This window comes from Pollicipes pollicipes, unplaced genomic scaffold (genome assembly GCF_011947565.3).
Source record: "Pollicipes pollicipes isolate AB1234 unplaced genomic scaffold, Ppol_2.1 Scaffold_4002;HRSCAF=4701_pilon_pilon_pilon, whole genome shotgun sequence".
Lineage (NCBI taxonomy): Eukaryota > Metazoa > Arthropoda > Thecostraca > Pollicipedomorpha > Pollicipedidae > Pollicipes > Pollicipes pollicipes.
Window position 1 is genome coordinate 34,402,271 of NW_023596420.1, and position 18,627 is coordinate 34,420,897.

The 18,627-nt window shown below is 65.2% G+C and overlaps 1 protein-coding gene across 1 annotated transcript; it reads right to left on the reverse strand.

The window, feature by feature from the left end:
* Positions 1–11,382: 11,382 nt before the first annotated feature.
* LOC119094419 (tyrosine-protein phosphatase non-receptor type 21) lies at positions 11,383–16,884 on the reverse strand. Its single transcript, XM_037217480.1, has 9 exons — positions 16,749–16,884; positions 16,091–16,250; positions 14,726–14,947; positions 14,101–14,271; positions 13,474–13,625; positions 12,928–13,069; positions 12,436–12,572; positions 11,728–11,884; positions 11,383–11,388 (listed from the first exon to the last, which is right to left on the reverse strand). The coding sequence occupies exons 2-9, from the start codon at positions 16,139–16,141 to the stop codon at positions 11,383–11,385; spliced, it is 1,038 nt and encodes a 345-aa protein (XP_037073375.1). The 5' UTR covers positions 16,142–16,250; positions 16,749–16,884.
* Positions 16,885–18,627: the final 1,743 nt, after the last annotated feature.

The window sequence follows — 18,627 nt, forward strand, 5'->3', positions numbered from 1 at the left end:
CTCCCAACACACCACATCACACAGACGCCCTCCACTCGACCTCCGCATACATCCGCAGGCAATATATCAATACAATACACCCGCAGCAGGCGGCCACGCCGCTCCTCATCCTCTCTCCGCACTCACCCTCTGCTCCCGCGGGATGGCCGTCGACTCCCGCTTCACCACCACCTCGGGCGTCACGGGGCCTGGCGCCGGGCCGGGCCCAGGGCCGGCCGGCGTCCGGGCGCGCGGCGGGCCCTCGCGCACGCGCGTGAACGTCTCCTTTAGCTTGCGCAGCGTGTTGGACTTCTCTTGCGGCGCGACGGGCGTGCCAGCGGCCGCTTCGCCGCCGCCCCAGCGCCGCCGACGCCGCTTGTCCAGACTGGCAGCCGAGCCGGTGGCAGCGGGCGGCGCGCGCGCCGGCGGCACTACACCCAGCCGCAGCTCCTGCATGGCGGCCGCCGGGTAGGGGATGGCCGCCGGCGGCGGCTCGTCGCGCGCCCAGCGCGGCCGGCCGGCGTCCGGCGCGTCCGCCGTGTCGGCGCCGCCGCCAACGGCGACCACAGTACCGGCGTCCGTCACGCGCACGGCGTCCGCCGCGCCGCCGACGCCGCCGGCCAGGCGACCGCGCTGGATGAAGTCGACGTTCTCGTAGATGGGCTCGTCGGCGCCGGCGGCCGGCTGGTGGAGGGCCGACGGGTCCCACCGAGCTGACGCGAATGTTGCCGCTGAGGAAGTGACTGGGCGAGCCGGGTCCTTGCGGGTCGACGGCCGGCGGCGCGAGCAGCGCGGTCGGCGCCGGCGCGGCTCCGGGCGGCGGCGGCGGCGGCGCCGGCGCTCGGCCGGCTGGCTGCGCGCTATCTCGGCCACCAGCGCTGACTGCGTGACGAACTGTGCCGACACGGAGGCCGGACCCGCCTGCACCGGGTACACGCGGTCCAGCTCCTCGGAGCTGAACGCCTGCTGGGGACCGGGGGAGGCTGTCAGACACGGCACGGCGCGACCCGCTCTTCCCCGACTGTGCGCCACGTGGCCGCTGCAGCCCCAATCAGAGCGAACGCCGACACCGCAATCTCTCACGCTGATCTGAACGGGAATCAAAACAAGGCTGGGAGCCTGTCTGGAGCACACGACTAACCGCACCCTGGTCTAGGCACCCCATGCCCGACACACCACAGGCGACCCAAACTTGACACACGTCATTGACAGCCGGGAACCGCAAGCTTTCCCCTGGCGGAGGGTCACACCATACGGACAGCACAGGGAGACAGCGCTGGTCCTCAGCCGCAGGAACAGGCCACGCCCGAGCTGCGACAGGTCAGAGACAGCCGCCAGCCGCTGCTGGGCAGCCGGGGCGGCCGAGTCGGACACGGCGCACGGCAGGGCATGGCCGTGCAGCCTTTTTGGACAATGGAAATGTTGCAAGGCAGGATGCTTGCACAAACAGGACCACTATATTCTTGAATGACTGACGCAATAAACTGTTGAGAGACCCGACAAGCAAAGCAAAAACACGCCATTGTGAATATGACGCAGCGAATGACGCACGTGCAAACAGTGAATGAAGCCCCCAGCGCACCCAGCTCATGCCGGCGATATCATCGTTCGCGCCCGCTAGTGAATCAGGTCTCAGGCATCCAACGCGCAAGAGACGGCGAAAGCTCATGGCTCTTCCTGTCGCTGACGACATAGTTCTATACTGTTTCACGGGCAGCGTCACGATTCTGGCTAAGACCACCGGCTTTTCCGATAACACCCAGGTGGGCCCGATGACGTGTACCCCAAAATATTGCTCACGCGCCCGATAAGAGCCACAGCTTTACTCTAGTGAAACCATCGCATATGCATGGAAAGGTTAACAGATAACCAAACCTGACAGCACATGACTACGAATGGAATGCTAGCGGAACACGAACAACCTACGGCAACGCTCCATCCATTCCTTGTGAATATGCATCAGCACCAGGCGGGCGCGTATCTTTTCCCTCCCAAACCAGCACCATCCGCACCAGCCACGGGAGTCGACCGTCCCCGAGCTGCTTGGACAGCCTGCTCGGCGGCGAGCGCTCCGGCGGCCGCCGCGGCCAGCCACCGGTCGGCTCACTCCCGCGCGCGGGCCTCGGCCGCTCGTCTGACTCACGGGCCGCGCTCGCCGGGCGCGCGCGCTAATCTCCCGTGGCGCGGCGCCGGCGCCGAGGCCACCGTCTGGCCTGCTCTCGCGGCCCGCACACCACCGCGCCGCCGCGCGGCCGCCCCGCCGGCGCCCGGACGTCGCCGGAGCGCCGCGGGCGCCGTGCCGGCCGCGCACGTGCCCCGGGCGCGCCGCCGGCGCCGGCCTTGGCCCGCCACACGCGCGCCGCTATCCGGTGGTCGGGCGGCGCGGCGTACGCAGTTCGGGCTCCCGGCCCGGCAGGCACGCGCCGTCCAAATTGGAGCGGCAGTGAGGCGGCGCCGGCCGGGAGGCCCCGCGCCCCGCCACGGCGCTGCGCAGCCCCCGGCACTGGCGCCCGCTAACGTCGTCAGCGCGCGTGGTCGTTATAATGACGAGGTGCCGACGTTACCCGGTGATGGGGAATCGCGCAGAGCTTTCAACGGCGCACTTACGAGCGTTTGAGGCCTTCATTAACAGGCAGATTGCTACTGTAGTCCTGCAGTCACTTGATAGGAGTGGCGATTCGTCATCAAACAGCTGACACTTGTTACCGACGGCAAACCGGTGGGGACAGAACGTCCAAGCCCATTGAAAGGTACGTAACCACACAGAGTTAGATCTCAGTACACGCGGACTGTCGCAAGACACTACATTTAAACCGGTTTTAAAGGCATACCAGACGCTGACAACACTGATCAGCCGTACCTAAACAAGGAAATGCAACGACACGATTAGTCCCAACTGACAGATGGCATCCGCACACACATACCTGTGTGCCAGCTCCCGAAAAATCACCACGGATCTGTCTGGGGGCCAGTAAATCCATCTCTGCACACACTTGCCCTCCTGCGCGGAACCGCCTAGATGCAACACCATCGATCCCACTCCAGTTCGGGTGGTCTCCCGACAGAACCTCCGCAGTCTCACGACAGCCCAGCCCCTGCTTATGCCGGCGTGACAGCCCACCGGGTCACCGCGCAGGTCCTGTCCCCATCGGGCCGCCGCCCGCCCTGGCGGCAGTCTGTCTCGTCTATGCCCTGCGGCGTCCGCGGGACGCTCACCTGCGAGTACGCGACGGTGTCGGCGAGGTTCTCGTAGGTGCGGTGCGTCTGGCGGCTGAGGCCCGAGGCCAGGCGGGGGCCTGGTTCAGCCGATTCTTCTTCCGTGACACGAGGTCGGTGACTGGAGCGGCTCACCTGCGGGGCAGAGCAGCCCGTGAGCGGCACGGCCGGCGGCGCTCTCACGCGACCCGTCCCGCCCGCGGGCCCTCCCCCGTCCCGCACTATCAGCGGCGGCGCCAGGCACGAGCGGGCGCCAGCCGGGCCGAGCCGAGCCGGGCCGGGCCGGGCCGGGCCGGGCCGAGCCGAGCTCAGACGGCAGCTCACACCCACATTCCTGCCGCAGCTCGCCAGCAGCGCGGCGCGCGGCGGCGGGCGGCGCCTTCCGCGCCGGCCCGGCCGACGCCGGTGTCAGGGGCGAGTGGGCGCCGCCTTGACCCGGCCATTCAGCTGTCTCGGGGGCCAGGTGCAGGGCGGACCGGCTCAGAGGCAGAGCCGGGCGGGACGCGCGCGCCCAGCCCGTGCACGCCCAGGGAGTGGGTGAGTTAGCGTCTTCATAAGCTCACTGCGTGGTCAAACGTTCACCTGTGGCCTAGACCAATATATACAGCGCATAATTAGCGGCAAAAAGGTACAGGGAAAGGAAAATGGTGTCCGCGGAAGAGCATGTGATGTGATTTGACTGCAAAAGTAAAAGCGGGTTGCTTGCAGTGGCGAAAGCGTACTCTTTCTACATCAGTCCGTCTTTTTGCTGCTGTCACACCTCAAACCCGTTTCCCCACAGTAAACACACAACCAGCTTTCAGACCCCAGCAGGCCAGCTGCGGAACCAGTACGCTGGCTTATTAGCAGCCGGTTTCAGTGACCGACATTATGAAAGTAGCACCCCAGCTCCACCTTCACGCCTCCACGCACGAAGGCGAAAACGGCCGGTCCGCGCCCCGGGAGATACGACACGTCCTGGGCGATCGGGGTGAAAGTGGCGTGACACGGCGGCCGCCGCGGCACCTGCGCCGGCCGGCAGGCGACTGGCGCCAGAGACGCGGCAGGCAGAGCGCGCCAGAAACACGCGGAAACCGCACAGGTGACGTCACCCGTTCGGGACGCAACGGAACGACAGCAGGGGGAGGGGGGGGGCCTGCCCGACCGGGCGCTCTCTGTTCAGGAGGGAGCGCCCGGAGGGCCTCCGAGGGGTGTCTGCACAGGGGCGGGAGCGGCGGATGGCACGGACACCCCACGTGAACCTCCACGGACAGTGTCGGGGGCGGCGACACGCGCTAGAACCGGCGCATGGCGGTGACACCTTGACTCGACCCCAAGCCGACCCTTACGTCCACAGGTCAGCCACAGGTCAGCTCCGTTACCCCTGAGCGAGGCGGCCAGCGGCGACGACGGCGAGTCCGGCTCGGGCCGTGATACTCGCGGGCTCGCCAGCACACTGTTGGCCACCATGGCGGCGACGACGGCGGCGGCGCGGGCCTCCCCACTGCAGGGCGCGCGGCAACGACTGACGGCGGCGGCGGCGGCGGCCCGGGTCCGGTCGACCGTGACTCACCGGCCGCCGCCGGCCGAGCGGCGGCCGGCCGCTGCGTGCGCTCCCAGCCGCACAGCTGGTCACGTGGTCACCGGGATCGCGATGGCGGGCGCATCTCAATGGGCGACTGGAGGCTGGCGCCGTGCGGATGGCGAACGCCTTCCGGACAGGTAACCGCCAGCTGTGGCTGTGTGGACAGCTGACGTCATGCGGGCAGCCAGGCGGCGGCGATGGCTGTGTGTGGCCGCCCACAGTCGGTGGCTGTTCGGCGGCGGTGTCTGTATGGTGGCCGCGTGACGACCAACACTGCGGCGTTCCTGTCACGCGGCGGCACCACAGACGCGTCGGTCCGGGCCAGGCCGGACTTCGATGAGCACCCGCCTCGCGCTGCCGCCGTGCCGGCGGCAACGCCGCCACCCCGTCCCGGCCGCCCGCACCCTCCGGCCGCGGGTCCGCCGGCCGGCAGGCAGACCCGTGCCGCGGCGCCGGCCGCAGCCGCACGAGCTGCACCGCAGGCTGCGGCAGACGGGCGGCGGCACCGCTCTCGCAGCAGAGCAGGGAGGGCTGGAGGAGCGCCGGGTCCGGACACACGCGCACCAGCCCCGCTCAGGGGTCCGCCGCGCCGATCCGCCGACGGCCCACGCCGCCAGGAGGCCGTCACCAGCCGCGCGAGGCTGCTCATTACGAGTCGGTCTTTCAGCCGCGCCGCTGGCCGGACTTCACCCACTTCCAGGAGAGAGCATTCCAGCGGACGGCCTGACCGAGTCGCTCCGCCATAGCCCGGCGCCCGGGGCCAGAGCTCTGCGCACGCTTCAGGCCACGTCTGAGGCCCGTTCCCGGTCGCAGGCGGCTCGACACACCCACGCCCGCAACCGGCCCGCCGCACGGGAAAGGAACACTGTTCCGGTTCCGCCAGGCTGGCGGGGTTCTCACGGCGCGAGCGCAACCCGTCCGAAACGGCGCCGTGGGGGGCGGCGCTGTCCGTCTCGCCGCCCGCCGCCGCCGTCTGCCGTTGGGAGTCATAAATCCTGATAACAACACGCTGTCGCTCAGGTTTCCACAATCAACATTGGCGGACCGCACGGCATGCCAACGGAGCACCCGCTGCGGCGATCCCCAGCCAGTGCGAGCATGATGCAGTCACCGTGGGTGGATGATGCTGTGCGTGGCTCGCAAACTACTGGAACGCCCGCAAGTACACCGCCCACGCGGCGCGGCGGCATAGTTCTCCTCGGAGGTACTGTTCATGGCCCCCTATTAAGACCGTGGCAATGAGCGCACCCGAGCCGCCATGTCCATCGGGAATACACCAACGCGCAGCCGGCACACAGCCGAGGCAATTCGTGTCGTGCATGTCGTGCAATCCTGCATCCGAGCTCCATACCAGTCCCCTGGTGGGGAGGGTGAAGAGGGAGAAGAAGAGAGAGGGAGTAGAGGGAGAGAGAGAGAGAGAGAGAGAGAGAGAGAGTGAGAGAGAGAGATAGAGAGAAGAGAGAGATAGAAGAGAGAGAGAGAGGAGAGAGAGAGAGAGAGAGAGCGAGAGAGAGGAAGAGAGAGAGAGAGAGGAGAGAGAAGAGGAGAGAAGAGAGAGAGGAGAAGGAGAGAGAAAGAAGAGAGAGAAGAGAGAGGAGAGGAGAGAGAGGAGATAAAGAGAGAGAAAAAACAAGAGGAGAGAGAGAGAGAGAGAGAAGAGAGAGAGAGAGAGAGAGGAAGAGAGAGAGAGAGAAGAGAGAGAGGAGAGAGAGAGAAGAGAGAGAGAGAGAGAGAGAGAGAGAAGAGGAGAGAGAGACGAGAGAGAGAGAGAGAGAGAGAGAGAGAGAGAGAGAAGAGAGAGAGAGAGAGAGAGAGAGAGAGGAGAGAGAGAAGAGAGAGAGAGAAGAGAGAGAGAGAGAGAAAAGAGGAGAGAGAGAGAGAGAGAGAGAGAGAGAGAGGAGAGATCGAAGAAGAGGAGAGAGAGAGAGAGAAGAGAGAGGAGAGAGAGAGAGATAGAGTCTGAGAGACAAGAAAAGAGTGTTCACTGAGGAGTATATTTTAAGGACCTGGTAGCAGCATAGCCAAAGGATTGGATGCATTGGGACAACCCACACGCGTGAGCGTAAAAATACGGCAAAGAAGCCTTCCGTTTTGCACAGACCGACAACTTTCTTACCATGGGACACGGAGCGGTTGCCGCTCGGTCTCCTAACCGCGACCCGACTCCATCCTAGCAGCCACGACCCCAGCAACGTTTTGAGCGCAGCCGGTGAGTCACTGGAGCCGTTCGGAGCCGAGCGCCGGCCGGACGGCGTATCGTTGATGGCCGACATCAGTCCTCAGCACGGTTATCGCGGTCGATTGGCGGCCGCGGCCAGACATGTGCCGAGCTGACACGCCGCGCTGGTCGCCCGCGTGATAACAGTGCGGCAAACTGGAGGTGGCAGAGCACTCCGCCTAGGCTGCGCAGCTCGGCGGAGGCGGCGGGCGGCGGGCGGCGGGCGGCGGGTGGAGGGGTGGGGGGGGGGGGGGGGGCAGACCGGATCGTGGCGAACCCGCCAGCCGGCCACCGAGGCACAGCAACAGGTCTGCAGACCTTGAGCGCGCGTCAGCCGACGGGCTGAGTCAGCTGACCGACAATCGGTGACGTCACGGACAGGTAGGGCGGCCGACCGCGAGGCGCGGGCGGCGCGGGCTGAGGCGGGCGGCGGGACCGAGACCCACCACCGCTCCGACCCGGTCAGGGCCGCGTCCAGCAGTGATGGATGCGGCGGCAGCGGTTCCACGCGCCACGGAACGGTGTGTAAATGATGAACAGTGTCATCAGCAAGCCATTAATATAACGACCTGAGCTAATCCGGCACGCGAACGGCCCCATCGGCTTGAACCGGCACCTATTAAACCCCGCCGAACCAAACAAGCGTACCGCGTATTTCCGTGGCACGCAGCGACAGAGGGCACGCAATGCCTCTCGAACGGAGTCGGCGGCCGGCTCAACTAATGCGCCGGCACGGCAGCCGGTGGAGCGGTCAGGTCTGGAGGGGCGCGCCACTGGCAGCCGGCCCCACACGGAGCGCTCGGGCCGCGCTCGGGGAGCAACGTGGCCGGGAGTGAGGCCGGACAACACGCCAGGCCGCAGCAGGGGCCGCAGACGGGTGGGAGCGGAGGGCGGAGCTGAGATGAGGCCGCAGACGGGGTGCAGACGTGGAGCAGACAGTGCCAGGGACAGGGTCATGACATAGGTGCTGACAGGGCTGCAGTGTCACCAACAAGGCGCGAGAGGCCCCACACAGCTGACTGCAGACAGGGCCGCAGCCGGACCACGGACAAGGGCGCCGGCAGGACCGCAGACTGGCCTCCGCGCGGGCCGGCGGCCGACGGCCGCGTGAAGGGTCCGGACGGCGCCAAGTGACCGCACAGGTCAGCCGGCCCTGGCGGTGACGGCCCAGCTCTGGCCAGCCCGGCGGTCACCCCTGCTCCCGGCCGGCCGAGACCAGCGGCACGCCGACCGGCGACGCGGCGCCAGCCGCAGATCGCCAGCGGCTCCGCTCGCGCACCGGCCGGCCAGCCGCCCCCCGGAGAGCACCGGTCACTTACCGGCGCCCGCTGCGCTGAACCGCCGCCACGCCACGGAGACCGCTCGACCGTGCGCTCGGAGCGCTCGGAGCGGCCGGCCGCCTCCAGCGGCGGAGCTGGCGGTCGGTGAGTGCTGGGCCGACCCGGCCTCGGCGCGCCACCGCCCCGACTGGCGGCCGGCCGGCGCTGACACGGCGCGCCGCGGGCCTGGGAGCCGGGCCGCCGCTTCCGGGCCTGGCCGGCCGGCCGGCGGACGGCGCCGCGGTGAAAGAGGCGCCCAAATCGGATGGTAAGGGCGGCGCGGCCGTGCCAATGGGGGATATTAGGCACCGCAAAGGGCGGAAGGGAAAGCGCGGCGGACTCGGTGGGAGGAAGAGGACCAGATGCTGGCGGGGAGGAAAGAGGAGCTCAGAAACGGAGATAGAAAGCGGAACCAAAGAAGAGGGTTTCCAGCCCTGGCAACTTAAAGAGATCAGGAAAACTGCAAGGTTATGGTAACTACGAGAACAGCGACGCATCCGCGCCAACGAGGACGTCGGCAAAAGCCTCCACGATGACGCACACAGACGGGCCACACGACAACGTCCATGACGTGTCGCCGGACCCTCCACGTAACCCGTGGCCGCGCAGGCAGCAGGGGAGGCGGCTGGGCATACACAGCTCTCTACCCGCTGCGGCGGCCACGGGACGGCGACCGGCGGCGACCGTGTCAGCCTCCCCGGACAGCGCAGTCGCACGCACGTCCCACCGCCGACCCGGCGCCCAGCCGCGAGCCGGCCGGATACACCGGCCAGCGCCCGGCTCCAGTATGGTTACCGGGCCGTTTGTCGCGCGGCGCCGGACGGGGCGAGCCTGAGTCAGCCGATATCGGCTGGCCGACTGCGGCGGCGCAGTCGGTGTGTTCCGCCACGCCACAATACACTGCGCTCAAACGCGGTCGCTGCACGTGATGCCGCGCGTGCGGTACTGACCGATCCTGGACCCCGGGCCTGAGTGCGCGTCGACACGACAGCTTCCGCAGTTCCACACCAAGCCGGGCAGGCCCAGATCTGTTCACACGGCCAGCCGCAGTATACTCGCTAGGGCCACGGCTGGCCGGGCCCATACCCGTCTGATCAATTGCGGCCCACGCAGGTCGACATCGATTTACTCGCAACACGAGCATCTACATCCGACCCGACCCAACCCGGACAGAACCGGATCGGACCGAACCGAAACGCCGCTGCCACGGGACCACGCACCACCGTTCGCAGCCCTCGTCCCGCCCACCCCTCGTCCGTGACGTCACACCCGTCAGCGTGACGTCACGCCGCGTTGCCATCGGCGCCGGCGGATCCGGCGGCGTCGACTGGCGGACACATGCCGCGTCACCGCCGCCGGCGCGGCTGGGCGGCTCCCCGCGCGTCAGAGGTCACGGCGGCGTCACAGCGGGACGGCGCGACGCGTCACGGCTGTCACGGTGACGGCCGAGCTGTCACGGTGACGGCCGGACGCGGGGCGAGTCCGAGCCGAGTCCCTGCCTTTGGACAGATCAGGTGTCGAAACTGGCCGGCACGGAGCGCTGTCCTGGCGCGTCACGGATGATGAAACGGCTGGCAACGCTGAAAGGCGGATGATGCGCCGATTCACCGCGGTGGCCTCAGGCAAACTCCTCACACAGGCGTGTTGGACCTATACGAGCATAAAGGCCACATCGCGGCTCCGTTTACCTGGCGCAACTTCTGGTTACAAAATCACGAAGAGTATGACCGGCGTGTGGTGGCTACATCTAGCCCGCTCGACGACGGCTCCCACCCGTCTCTGGCGGGGCCGACCTCACCGTCCCCGCCCCTCGTCAGAGGCCGACGCGCCCCCGCACGCTTCAGGCGACACCCTCCGCCGGAGCGACCCGGCAGACACACGTGCCACTGTCAGGCGCGCCTATCTTATCGCGGCCCTCCCGCCCCCCTGCCACCCACACGGCGGGCGTCCCGATAGGGCCGGCGTGCCGCCCCACGCGGCCGACACCGCCCGGTCGAGAGCCCATGACGGGGCGCGCCCTCCAGGGCCAGCCGACATCAAAAGACAACGGTCTCGTCGATCATCCCCTAACAACAAAGGAGAAACTTCCACCGAAAAAAGACAAGGAGCCGCTGCAGTGTTCACCGCAGCAGCACGACACAATCGCCATGTCCGCGGCCGCACAAAGCAGCCACGGCTAACAATGTGCTTTTCGACCGTCCGCCGGCGCCCAGCTACATTCGAGGTTCCACGGCGGTCCGACGGGCGCGCCGGCCGTTGGCGGCAGTGGCGGCCGTTCTGCGGTGTCCGCGTCCGAACGCCGCTCGACGGGGTCAAATGCCGCCCGCAGCCGGGGTCACGTGTCAGTCGGGCTCGCTGGGAGCAGCGCCGGCCAGCTGCCACAGACTGATGACATCAAGAGCCGTGGGCGGGACCACTGCGCGGGCAGGCGAGACATATCCCCTTTCCCCCCCCCCCCCCCCCAGCTGGCAGGCGAGACATGCCCCCTCCCCCCAGCTGTCTTAACGTCACATTTTACTCTCCCCTTGGCCCGCACAGAGCAAGTTTTGCACGCGTGTCCATTCAAAGATGCCCGCTTCAGGTCAGGCTTCATCGCCCCAGATCCCAGCTTGAGCCCCGAAGCATGATGTTGCCCCGATCTCAGAGACAAGGCCACACCCCTGCCACGGGGGCAGACTGCACTGCACCGCCGGGCTGCCAGCTCACAAAGCGCCTGCCTTATCACCGGGGCTGGCCCAGGCGCGGCTCACTGACACCTGCCACACAACGGCTCACACCAGCCAATGCGCGTCTCATGGACCTGCCTGCCGGGTTTTAAATGTTCTGCGCTTGGGTCGGAGCTGAACCGGGTGCCACGCTGGCACGCAGTTCGCGTACCCCGGCTGCACATTCCACATGTGCAAAACGCACATGCGTGTACCGTGTGCACACAGACTGCACCGCGGGGGCAGTCGGGCTGTCACCGATCGCGGTTATCGCGGTATGTCACCGATCGCGGGCCAATATCATGGTATTTGACAGCGCAGCAGACCGGTGTGAGCTGTGCAGACGCAGCCTCTGGAGCGCGGCTCGGCACTGGCGAGGGACTACGCCTGAGCAGGACGCCACGCTGGCGGTAAACGCATGCCTGACAGGGCTCGGCACTGGCGGGGGACTACGCCTGAGCAGGATGCCACACTGGCGGTAGACACATGCCTGACAGGGCTCGGCGCTGGCGAGGGACTACGCCTGAGCAGGATGCCACACTGGCGGCAGACGATGCCTGACAGGGCTCGGCACTGGCGGGGGACTACGCCTGATCAGGACGCCACGCTGACGGCAGACGCATGCCTGACGCGACACCGGAGCGCGCGAGGGACACGCTCGTGCCGAGCTCCAGACCACGAAGCCAGCCGACGGCGGCGGCGGCGGCGGCGGCGCGCCTGACTGACCTGGACGGCCGCCGAGGCGAGGTCGGGCGTCGAGCTGCTGGCCGGCTTGCTGTACGGGTAAGGCGGCGGCGGCTTGTACATCTGGTACAGCTGCAGCTCTGACGTCACCGGGTCGGCCGTGACGTCACCCAGGCTCTGCGTGGCCAGCTCCGGAGTGCTGTCGGAGGAGGAGGGTCAGTGACCTCCGAACGGCCGGTGCCAGCAGCGGCAACACGACCGCAGCCGCAGCCGGTGGCCGGCGGCCGGCGGTCCGGGTCGACCGGTCGTGATCGGGCGACTTCAAACGTGACGCAGCTGGCGGCCGAACGCCGCTAATGACACCAGAAGAACCGAGAGGACAGCGCGCAGATGGCAACGCCGGCTGGGGTCCACCGCTGAGGCAGGCAGAGCGCTCACCACTGCCACGTACTGAAGCGAGGCAATCTGTGAGGTCCGAACAGTTAGCCCAGCCATCGTCGTATCAGCCGCTGACTTCATGCCAACATCCACACAAGCAAATGGTCATCGATACCATCTGTTGACGACAGGCAAACTAACGGCCGCGCCATCCCCTGTCTATCACAGGTATCTTATCAGGCATTCATAGCTCACTGAGTACGGATCACACAATCTCTGTCGGAGAAGTGTGACATCACACGGCAGTTAGGTACGCGTCCCCCGCGACCGTCCGCCGGCTGGCGCCATGGTGGAGGTCACGGCCCCACTGACCTGTACGTGTGGACGCTGGAGTTGATGAGGTCGCCGGCAGGCGGCGCTGCCGTCACGGCGCCACCGTTGCCCGGGTAGCTGAACGAGGGCAGGTGCGACAGGTCGGCGTAGTTTTTGTACTGGGAGAAGTCGCTCACCTGAAACGGCCGCGGCCGCGTGAGGGTGAGCCCGAGCACCGCCGGCGAAAGGCGAGCGAACGATCTCGCCGCGAGAAAGGCCAGCGCGCGCCGGCTCCGAGCGGAACGATCAGCACGAGAAAACGGCCGCGATGACGGACAAAAACCGCCCGAGTGGCTTTCGGGTTCGGCGAGCCACTTCATCGCGTGACCCGCGCGGTGCACCCCAGATTAACGGCGAACCGCAGACTGCACCGCTTCCCGGCCGCCGTCCCGCCCGGCGGCCGACACCGCCGGCCATTACGGTCACCGGGTCACGCGGCCGACCCGACCCGAGCCCGTCCGGCGCGCGCCGTGCGGCCTCGCGCGCACGTACGTCGGCGTCCAGGTGGTGGATCTCCGGCTGAGAGCGGTACATGTAGGTGACCGGCGGCTCGGTCGGGCCCGCGCCGCCCGCGTGGATCTGCTTCACGGCCGTGTCGTAGTCGGGCGCCTGGCGGTACTGCGGCAGCAGCGCCCTGCAGCGGACAACGGCGGAAACTGTGACGCGTTGCACGGCCGATAGGTGGAGCGGGGCTTTGCGTCGACGGATGGCGGCTGTACGCCTACTGATTGCTTTTCGGCTGTCGCGGTAATTGACGGACGCTCCCACAGTTAGCGTTCCTTCAACGAAAACCGTAATAGCATTCCCTTTAAAGTCGCGCCGTTAAGCCAGAACGGCACGCAGGCAACACAGCCATACGCCGGCAGGCAGCCGCAGCGAGGATAATGGAAATGACGCGAACAGACGGGAAGCCTCACGGACCACACGCAGCCAAGCATCGGGCAGTCTCGACTGCGACAGAACAAACCTGTCTGATCACTGCCGCATCGAAGCAGGACAAGACCGGGTTGGCACGCGTCCGGCCGGGTCGGCACCCACCTGGCCTGGGCTGCCTGCTGCTGCTGGCTGAGGCTCCAGCTGCTCTCGGTGGCCGGCTGGCTGTAGGTGATCATGCCGTAGCGCAGGTCGCTGCCCGTCTCCACGTACGTCTGCTCCTGCTGGTAGCCCGGCTCCGGCTGGAACGTCGGCTCCTGGCGGACACGACGCCGGCAGGCGCTCAGCTCCGGGGGTCACAGCGGCCCTCGGCGAGACTAGGGCAATGAAAGCCGATGCCCTAGCCTCAGTGAGGTCTGGCCACCCCAAACACAGCCGCGAGTTCGACTACACGAGCCATGCCACGCGTATTGGTGTCTGGGTGCTAAGGAATAAATACATACGGCGCCACGGCACGCGAGGCTTTTGTTGTCGTGCTTGTAACTTAGCATGATGTAATGGATTTCAACAACACCTAACATCAAACGCTAATCCAGACCACTACCAAACCGTCGACTCTAAACACCAGTTAGAATCGGCACGCAGCCACTGACCACCCCATCGCGAAAACACAACCAAGCTGCCCACAGCAGGACGACATCGAACGCCGCGCGCCAGTGTCCGTCCACTGGCACGCCACCACCCACGGTCGCCACGCCCGCTGTCGGGGCGGCGGCGCGGCCCCGGCCGTACCTGCGGGAACACGGTGGCCGGTGGCGGCTCCTCCTGGCCAAGGCGGCCCGGCACGCCGTCCAGCGTCTCCAGCGGCCGCGGCACCGTCGACGACTGGATGTCGGGCGGCGGCAGCTGCGAGATCGTCTCCTTGCCCTCCAGCAGCGTCTGGTTCGTCTCGAAGAACTTGTGCTGCGGCGGAAATGGTCGGTCACTCACACTGGTCACTGCTGACGGCATGGCAGCGATACCGCGGAAGTTACAACAGTCTGAAGAATGCGTGGAATTTGAGACTCCATTCGGACTCACCCGCACCACGCGCGGTGTTCGTTGATGAAATGCGTGGCTTGCGGCAAGGCATGCCAGTCCAATCGATGGGCAATCTCAACAACCCAAAGCCTTCCGAGTTTCCAGGAATACTGTCAGCTCTAACCCAAGGTGTCTGTCGACGGTTGACAGCTCACCCGCTCACCGCGGACCGGTGCACACTCGCCTGCTGCCCGGCCCATTCTCACCCGCTCACAACGGACCGGTGCTCACTCACTTGCCGCCCGGCCCATTCTCACCCGCTCACCGCGGGCCAGTGCGCACTCACCTGCTATCTGGCCCATTCTCACCCGCTCACCGCGGACCGGTACGTACTCACCTGCTGGACGCACACCTTCCAGACGTACTTCGCCAGCTCCTTGTCGTCCATGACGAACTGCACGGTGCGGTTCTCGGTGAGCTCGATGCCGAAGTTGCGCTTGTGGTTGTGCAGGTTGGTGATGTCGGCCCAGCGGTAGAAGGTGGGAGGCTGGTTGCCGCCCAGCCGCACCACAATCCCGGTCAGGGAGGCGCCCACCAGCACGCCGTTGCTGCAGTCGTCCTGTCGGCCGTACAGGCAGGCGGTGGAGAGGCGCCGCAGGCGGAGACAAGCACCTCCTCACCAGACACGCGCGTGATGGACAGGAATAACTAGCAGCTGTTGTGAACGGGTCCTGGCGTAAAGTTTGTCTACAAAATATGAGCGGCTCAATCACCGCCATACGTCCACTCTTGCTCTCTCACTTTCAACAAAGTTCTCCGCCTAGGTGGTTTTGATGGGCGTTACCACGTGCTTCATTATCACATTATAACTGACAGGTCCTTTCACGACAGCAAGCTAGACGAAATGTCCCATGTCACGTCCAACGCTGCATTAGTGTAGTGAGCTCACGACCGCCCAAAACATGGAAATGTAATCCATGTCCATCTTTAGTTCCCACCCGGGTTTGACACGGGAAGCGCCGATCAGACGAGGCGTCGGCATGGCGACGGTTCTATGTATAGGAGCGGACACGTTCTCCCCAGACAAGCGCTCATATCGCAGCTTTCCAATCCGGATGTTTGCGACGCTAACATGCATTAGCAGACACAATGTTTGCTCGCACATCAAATATCGGACGGGTGTGTGAGCACTAATACGCAAAAAGCAAATCTTCCCGGCGAAGCCGGTCCGGGCCTCCCCCAGCGGAGGGAAAGCTAATTAACTTCAAGGGTTGCACACATCGGTACATAACGGAACAATCACTATGGCAGTGGAGCCTGGTGTTCGCAGGCACGTGCATTGACAGCCGTTACGAGCGTCGGTCTTTTCGTCCCGGTCGTTCGCATCCCGCATGTCTTAGTCGTTGCTCGACCAGGTAGAGTCGTGAGTCAGAGAACTCACGGAGCCGCACAACGAGTGTCGTAATTGATTCCCGCGACGCTCCGGAGCCCGCAACACGGGGAGCGTCTGACGGGCGTCACTGGAGGCGGCGCCGATCGCCTCAACGACACCTCGATAATCACTCAACAGCTAATATCACGACAGCACACGCACGTGGTCTACGCACGAGGAACGGTAACGGATGCACGACGTAGCCAAAAGGTGGCTGATAATCTAATTTCCATTGTTTGAATGCAGCCAACCAATCTCACAGAAGAAGCGGGGTGCGAGACAGCCGCTCTAGCAGCGGCATGGTCAGGCCGATGTCTGCCGCGTACTCACCCTGCAAACGAAGTGCTCCTGACCGTAGCCCTCCAGCTGTTGGGCCTCCATGATGTAGTAGACCTCGGCCAGCTGCTGGGAGAGACCAGCGCAGGGCCGAGTGCGACTGCAGCGCCGCCTCGGTCAGCGCCTCGCGACGCTCCTCGTCCAGCACCATGTGCTGGCGGCAGGCGCGCGGCGTCCGTCAGACGGGGCTGGCGGGGGTAACGCACGCGCAGCCAGAGGACTGGCAAGGAGGACACGGCGCCGACCACACAGGAGCGGCGAGAGACGGGGGGAAATCCCGAATCACAGAATCGAATCACTGTTCGCGGGTCATGTCGGCAATGCTGCGAAAGGACACTCCGCCAAAAGATCGGCGTAAACTACCATGGTGATTTGCCTGCAGCAGCGCTGGATGACACCACATCCAATTTTCGAACAAAAGTTGCGATTTCCTTTCACAGTAACCATAACAGTGCCAGATCCGATTGTGCCGCAAAATCGTACCCTTCCGTCCTCACAGCAGGGCAGAACCCAGGCATGAACCCAATGTAATGCTCCACCAGGAACAACACAAATCCGCTCAGCCAAAATAAGAAAAAAACGGCCGCGCGTTTCCACCACGACACTGTCCGTCACCCCGAGTGAAGAACACGCGTTGGTATTCGCCCCCGACCTTGGGGAAGATGGAGAACTCTCTGATGTACTGGGCCGAGTGCCGGTCGGCCTCGTAATCGCCCAGCTCGGCCTGCAGACTGTAGCTGGCCAGCATCACCGCCTGCTCGTAGTTGCAGTGCAGCCGACACTCGAGCACGTCGTTCTTCAGCTGGAGAAAGTACTGCGTCCTGGCGGCGGCCGGCGGCGCGCGCCGTCAGCGACGACGGCCGGACAGCGCGTCCGGGAGAGCGCTCACAAAAGGCGAGAGGATGTGCCCCGACCGCACATCGCGGAGGGCGCTGAGCGATGGCTGCAGGGTATATCGCGACCATCCAGCGGCCACAGGGGAGCGGGGAGATGACCTTACACCGGTACACAGCGCGCCAAGCAGAGCACATCGGATGCACACACACAGTCGGAGGATGGGAGCCGACCCAGCACCAGCTCGAGAACGGGAGCAGTCGACCACTCGACAACGGCGGTAACGGGAGCTTGGCCTGCACCGTAAACGCACTGCACGAGGGCGGGCCCGTCTAGCGGCGGCGCGCTCCGCAGCGCCGGAGAGATTTACTACAGCGGCGCCAACCGCCACGTGTGACGGCCGTGCGGCCGCAGCGGCCCGGGCAGTCACGACGCCCGGCGCGTGCTCAGGATGCCGCGCGCAGCCCGGCCGCGCCGCGTGAAACTCGCCCGATTTAGAAAACCGGCGCATGACTCCCGGTCGGCCGCCGCCCCGAGAGACGGCAGAGGCACAATGGGGGAGGAATATTGGAAACGGCTGTATTTCCAGCAATTAAATGCCGCTTTCACTGGACAGCCTAGGAAAAATGCACACATACTTGGCTCGGGTCGCTCGGTCATCCATCACTATAACCGTTTGGATAACCAGCACCGTTTTTGTCTTCAAAACTCGGCGACAGACTTAATAGACGTGATAATGGCCTAGGCGTTCTTGTGCGTCGAAAACTAAAACTACCCTCCCCCAGCCACCGAAATATCTCACAGATCCGCAATCCATTCTGTTTCAAAGAAATACTACTCGCAGCGTCCGTGTTACGATATGAAACAGATCCGACCGTCCCGTGCCCCTCCTCCGCCTCTGCAATCCCGAGAAACACACCACATCAAGATCCGCGTCAGTGGCTTAACCAATCTCTGTGCATGGGGCGCCTGGCCGCCCAGCACGCCTTACCCCCATCGGCTCACCGGGTCATCTCGTCCTGCAGGGCGCTGATGTCGGAGACGTAAAACATGACGCCCAGGTGCAGGTAGTTGGACTCGGCGAACCGGTCCAGCTGCTTCTTCAGCGGCCGCTCCAGGTCCAGCCAGCGACGCAGCGGCGGCGACCGGCGCGCCTTGTACTTCAGGCCGAAGAACTTGGGCTGCCGGGCGGTGACGGGGAAGGTCAGAACGGCGGGCGCTAGCTGGCGGCAAGGCTGGCAGCAGTGAGCAGTGTGCGGGCCGAAGCCTTCCTGTAGACCTGACGAAACTGCAGATATCACTGCGGCTAACGAAAAAGGTTTGTTTGCTTCTGTCTCCGGCAAACATAGTACATGAAGCCATACAAGACGAGAAGTGAAAGTAATGCGATGACACGCACGAACGATCAGCAGCGCGTCGTCGCGGGCTGATGCAGAGCCGATATCGCCCGCGGAATCTCGGTCCGCCTGTTCGTTATCGCCTCGATCTTTCAGCTGATTACTCAAATACCACCCCACGATACAGTCAAAACCGGCTCTCACCCGTACCATTTAAGCTAATCCGCAGCAACGAAACTCTAAACCAAGAGCGCTCGGCTCCATTTGCTGGAGCGGATAATCGCGACTTAAAGCCCCAAGCTTATCCAGGCGCGGCCGGCGTATGAAGTCTGCGATCCGCCGCGGCCGGACGGCGGCCGC